Source organism: Ceratina calcarata, unplaced genomic scaffold (assembly GCF_001652005.2).
Source record: "Ceratina calcarata isolate Rehan_Ccalc_2016 unplaced genomic scaffold, ASM165200v1 scaffold1262, whole genome shotgun sequence".
Taxonomy (NCBI): domain Eukaryota; kingdom Metazoa; phylum Arthropoda; class Insecta; order Hymenoptera; family Apidae; genus Ceratina; species Ceratina calcarata.
This window is the reverse complement of record NW_017133643.1, coordinates 1-6171: the sequence shown is the minus strand read 5'-3', so window position 1 is coordinate 6171 and position 6171 is coordinate 1. Positions and strand designations below refer to the sequence as shown.

Here is a 6171-nt window from a genome sequence, read left to right as displayed (position 1 = left end):
AGCCTGTGGCAAGCTAGGCCAGCAGTGCCGGCTGGGCCGGCGAGGCTAGATAGGCGAATGCTTGTGGGAGCATGGTGGGGGAAAACCCGGCCGGCACCTAATAGAAATGATAAAGCCCGGCCGGCCTGGCCCACACAGAACTCTGCGGTCAGGGCATCGACAACCACCTTGTGCGTTGCCGCGCCCGTATACCACACTCGTGACAAGAACGTAGGATTGAAACAAAAGTTACATGCAAGAGCAACTAAGAAATTGATTAAGTATTAGAGAAAAGAAGACAATTAGTCGTTAGTTATGTTCACTGAATAGATGCAACATATTCAATGAAATAACTAACAACTTTATAAATTACAGAGTAGCTAAAATTATAAACAATGGGAAGAGAATTAGAGTTGAACTTAATCGTTCATTTTTAAGTTCACCTGCTCCTAGAAGAATTTCAATGAGTCAATGGGACGAACTTCGGTAGTCGAAGATAGAAACACTTGACCCGCAGCAGCTGATGTTTGGAGCCATTGACAGTCATGGCCATGTGTTTGCCCTTCGTGCCAAACTTCGGCACATCGTTCAGTTAATCGTTTAGTGTTAATGCGGTAATTAAAAGATCTGTATCTCTGTTCAGTCTATTAGTTTCCTCACTAGATCTATAGATGTTATAAAGGTTCGGGCTTAAAATTGCGCCTTGCGGTAGCCCGACTTTCCATGGGATCTTGAGAGATTCACCGTATTTTCTCACTATCTTGGCCGTTCTATTTTTTAGACAATTGAAAATATAGTTTCTCATCCGGTTGGGCATACCTATGTGAGTCATACTACCACATTTTGTTGAAGATTCTAATATTTATATTGCCGTATGCATTTTAAATTCTGTAATTTATTCTATTCTCTTTTTCCCATGTCTTCTTCCGCCTTTTTACCTCTCTCTTTTTTAAAGATCACTGTTATAGACTTGTCTGTGTTTAGGATTCTTTAATTTCTCTAAATATCTTTTCAATCTTTTCATCATTCCCTTCATCTCTTCCGGGTTGTCTGCTAATATTAGTCGTTCACATAAGTCAATGTCTACAATTTTTCTGGAATAATCTAGAGATCGCCCACGTGGTGTTACAGGTTACAAAAGACTTTCTTTATCCAGACTAGTTTGTAACAGTGCAGTATTGAGAAAAGAGTATATTTAACTTTTACAGTAAAGAAAATAAAATAACTTATTGATCCATTCATCTAAGGTACAAAATATACTTCGTTATAATATTCAATTATAAAAGAAACTTCTTTCTCTCAACGTATTCGACTAACCGACTTGCCTTCACAAAGGATAACAGGCAAGATACGAAGAGCCTGCGTAGGGCCTACGCCGTAGGCACGCCTTCGTCTTCATACTGTACACACACCGACATTCACATACATACGTACATACAGCGCAAATAATTTATCCTTAACACTATTACTATTCCACCCGCAATTTTTATTACATTGTTGTTTGCTTAAAAATTAATTTTCAGAATTCTTCCGAATTTGCTTACGAGGACGGAAACCCTCAAAACATTTCTAATCGTGGAATTAATACACCCAATTTTGTTTCCTCGGGATTATCCACTCTTTGCGAAGTACATCGCGATGCACAAAGACTCTACTGCCAAACGTGTAGCAAGCCGCTTTGTGGTGAATGTGGAGTTCAAAATCACTACGGACATGTGATAATGGATTTCATGGTGGCTTTAGAAGATGCGGAAATCCAGTCGAAGGAAATATCAAAGGAAGCCGCGCTTGCAATTGACGCACTTAAGGAAGAACTGGATGTTGTAGAGGTAATTCGAAAAATTTACGAAGTTTTAAAAGAGAATTACATTTCTGAAATTAATTTACTAATGCATTTTGTATTAAATATATGAGGGGGTTATAGTGGTGTAAATCTTCAAAATGACAAGTTTCAGAAATTATGTATTAAATATTTTAATTTTGTTCACGTGACAGTTTCTGTTTACTAGCTCTTGTTTTTTATAATTTTATATATGATTTGAAATTAGTAAGTAGAAATTGTAACGGGAACAGAAATTGGAATATTTACTAAATAGCAATCCTATTAACATGCCTACATTGTGCTGCTATTGCATTAGTCTGCAAGGGATATGATTTGGAACTTACATCATGTTCTCTTAGAATATGTTAGCATTTGTAGCACAAGAAAGCAATGCAAATCATGACTTGGCCAAAACGCGACTTACAGCATTTCTTTATATTACTTTGCTATCAATAATTAATGAACCACGTCCTTAAGAATCCATAGTGGTATACAGGGTGGGGCAATAACTTTTACTACCTCAAATATTTTCTAAACTATAAGTTTTACAAAAATATTTCTTAGAACAAAATTGTACAGTGCGAAGGAGGCCGTCCAGTGGGGATAATAGTTCTTCAACAGGTGGAGGTACTTCGGACATTTGAGGGTCACCACCATTTTTTTAAATGGGTCGGTATATTTTTGCTTTCGTATCATGATACAGAATCCTAAAATGAATTCAACGACCTATAACACAAGGACATTGAAGGTCATATAAAGTGGAAAAAGGCAATAATACTTACGGTTTTTGTAATAGATAAATCATGCGGCTATCATAAACAGTAGAGGCATTTTCTGTCTCTCTCTCTTTTTCTACAATCTTTGTTCTCGTTCTAAACTGCTCTAAACAGAAGAGATTATAAACAGAGAGAGACACAAAGAGCAGAGTAGAGAACAGTAAACAGTAGAGAGAGAAACAAGAGAGCAGGACACTTAAATTATAAGTTTGTAGAGTAAGATAAACATGACAAGATTAGTATCGATAAGTCAGTCAATCCGGCACGATGTATTCGTTTGAAGAGCAAGTCGATATGATCCTTATTTATGGCGAATGCCAACAAAATTCTGTGAGGACGAAAAACTTTTACGCCGAACGATATCCTCGTCGGTCTCACCCTTCGCGAAAAACTTTTAAAAATTTATGTGAAAAATTTAGGTAAACCGGTAGTTTAAGTGTTCATAAAAGTGAACACCGGAAACGAGCGATTAACGAGGAAATGAAAATTGGCGTGCTCGCAAGTGTTGCAAGAAATTCTCATGTGAGTTCGCGACAAATTGAATGCGAATTTAACATTAGTAGGAGGAGCGTACTTCGCATTTTGCACAATCAAATTTCATACCTATCATATTAGCCTTCATCAAGAATTGCATGGGAATGACTTCATAAATCGCGTTGAGTTTTGTCGATGGGCCCAACGTCATATTCAAAACAATGAATCTTTTCTTAATACCGTTTTATTTACTAACGAAGCAACATTCACAAATCACGGGAATGTTAACAGGCGTAACATGCATTTATGGGCAGTGGACAATCCACATTGGCTACGAAAGGCTATAAGATTATTGGCCCTTATTTTATCAATGGGAATTTGAATGGCAACACGTATGCTAATTTTATTGAGGATACGTTGGGTCTTCTGCTAGAAGAGTTACCGTTACTTAAACGACAAACCATGTGGTTTCAACATGATGGATGTCCAGCACATTATTCATTGATTGCGTGAAGGGAACTCAAAAGAATATTTCGAAATCGTTGGATTGGACGCGGCGGTACAGTATCATGACCACCTCGTTCACCAGACTTAACGCCTTTAGATTTTTTGTGTGGGGAACACTGAAAGAGAAAGTGTACAAAGAAGTACCAACTACACCTTACGACATGCAACAGCGAATTATTGCAGCCTGTGCGTCAATAAGTTCAAATACTCTACAACTTACAAGTGAATCGATCGTAAAAAGAATCCAATGTTGTATTGACAGTGATGGTCATCATTCCGAACACCTACAATAGCAGCATGATTTATCTATTACAAAAATCGTAAGTATTATCGCCTTTTTCAGTTTTATATGACCTTCAATGTCCTTGTGTTATAGGTCGTTGAAATCGTTTTAAGATTCTCTATCATGATACGGAAGCAAAAATATACCGATCCATTTAAAAAAATGGCGGTGACCTTCAAATGTCCGAAGTACCTCCACCTGCTGAAAAACTATTATCACCACTGAACGGCCCCCTTCGTACTGTGCAATTTTGTTCGAAGAAATATTTTTGTAAAACTTATAGTTTAGAAAATATTTGAGGTGGTAATAGTTATTGCCCCACNACATTATTCTCCCTTTCTTCCGCAATACACTGCATTTAAAATTTTGTCATATCATTCTCAGTTTGGTTTTTATGAGGTTTTTCCCAAACCTTAGTAAATTCTTCCGGTTATTTTCGCATAGGTACCCGTTTTTCGTTCGGTACTAAAAGGATTAAACGGTACAAATTATTTTTAACGTTTGCTCACAGATGGAAAAAGAAACATTAGAGCAGAAATTGTTAGAAGCAGAAGCAGACGTGAAGTTGTGGAAAAGAGAGGTAACTGCTGCTTTGGAGGCTAGAGAGAAGGAATTGTTAGCAAGAATCGAGAGAGCTAAGCGGCGAAAAGCTGCTAAGCTCAAACTGAAATACGACGACCTGAGGAATAAAATAGACGGTTTGTCTCTCGTCACGGACAAGCTTATAAATACAATGGAATCAGAAACTGTAGATAGTGATCCATTAAGTTTGTTGGCCGCTACGGACATCGTGTCAGCTGAGGTATTTCAAATAAAATATTTATAGTAGAATCTCCATTATATGAACTAAATGGGGAACAAATAAGTTCATATAAGAGAATTTTCAAGTAACAGTGGTTTATGTAATAGAACGTTTACATAATTGGTATTCATATAACAGATGTCCTACGGAACCAAACTGCAGATGTTTATGAAAAATAAAACATTTAGTTGATTAGAAAAATGCGTTTCAAATGGACATTTCCTTTATCATTTAAACATTGCAATATGCATTCACTTTTTCATATATCTTCATATATTTCTATGTTCCACACACTTTTGTAAAAATGTATTATACAGGGTGTCCCAGAACTAGTGTTAGGCCTTGAAATCGGGAGGAGCCATGGTGATTTGAAATAACTTTTTCCTTTGCAAAAATGTTGTCCAAGACGTGGTTGACGAGTTATTAACAAAAAACCGGAACCAATCAGAGCGCTTGTATAGAAGGCAGGCAAGAGCGCGATAATTGCCTACGTATACGAAAGCTCTGGTTGGTCGGTAATTTTTGTTAATAACTCGACAACCACGCCTCGGACAATTTTTTTGTAAAGGAAAAAGTAGTTTAGAATCACCATGGCTCCTCCCCATTTCAAAGCCTAACACTAGTTTTGGGACACCCTGTATAAAATCTGCGGTCTAGTCATTACGCTTTAACGTTTAGATAACTGAAATATCAGCTCAAGAATTTATGATACGCTTGATATAATCACATTAAACGTGACTTTTTAAACACATTTCAATGTAACCAATGCCGAGAGTCTAAACATTAATATTCTTTTTGTTTATTTATGCTGCTTGCAGGCCTTTAAAATTGATCAAAGTCATCAGGTTTCATCTTCACAAGAAGACAACTCGATCGATGATATTACGGTCTCGTTCGATGATATAGTGGACAGTTTTCTAAACTTTGTAGCGAATTTTGGAGAGGTCGTTGAGTACAATGCAAATCCCATAGGTGGTCGTATTAATTCGATCCAAACGTTCGTCAGACAAACGCCACCGAGTCCAGCAGTTTTGGTGCCGAAAGAAACTATTCCCTCAAACGCATTTCCTGTTACGATTCGATTAAATATAGATACTCACCGATCCGTGAAACCATTGAAGATTATTGGTAACGATGGCGACGTTATGGATAATTTGTGTCGACCTTGGGGAGTTGCTTGTGACCGGGAAGGTTACATAGTTGTTGCAGATAGATCGAACAATCGTGTCCAGATATACAGACAAGATGGTAGTGTCGTGAGAAGGTTCGGCACCCACGGGACAGCTCCAGGCCAATTTGATCGACCTGCTGGTATCGCTGTCGATGCTCGGCGACGCATTGTGGTCGCTGACAAAGATAATCATCGTATACAGGTAATGAAAATGAATATAAGGGTGAATCAGTAAAAAATATCATATATATTAACTTGTTACTTAATGATGTTATCAAAATATGCTGTGCGTGATTTCATTATATAATAGAGATCATTAAACATATATAGGGTGTCCCAAGACTAGTGGTACACATT

General features: G+C 37.4%; 1 protein-coding gene across 1 annotated transcript in view; it reads left to right on the top strand.

The window, feature by feature from the left end:
- Positions 1 to 6146, top strand: part of LOC108627688 (E3 ubiquitin-protein ligase TRIM71-like) — a 15736-nt gene extending 9590 nt beyond the window's left edge. Inside the window, exons 3-5 of the mRNA XM_018029053.2 lie at positions 1503 to 1808; positions 4353 to 4643; positions 5462 to 6146. Of these exons, the coding sequence (XP_017884542.1) occupies positions 1503 to 1808; positions 4353 to 4643; positions 5462 to 6049 (1185 nt within the window). The 3' untranslated portion in view covers positions 6050 to 6146. The remainder of the gene's footprint in view (positions 1 to 1502; positions 1809 to 4352; positions 4644 to 5461) is intronic.
- Positions 6147 to 6171: the final 25 nt, after the last annotated feature.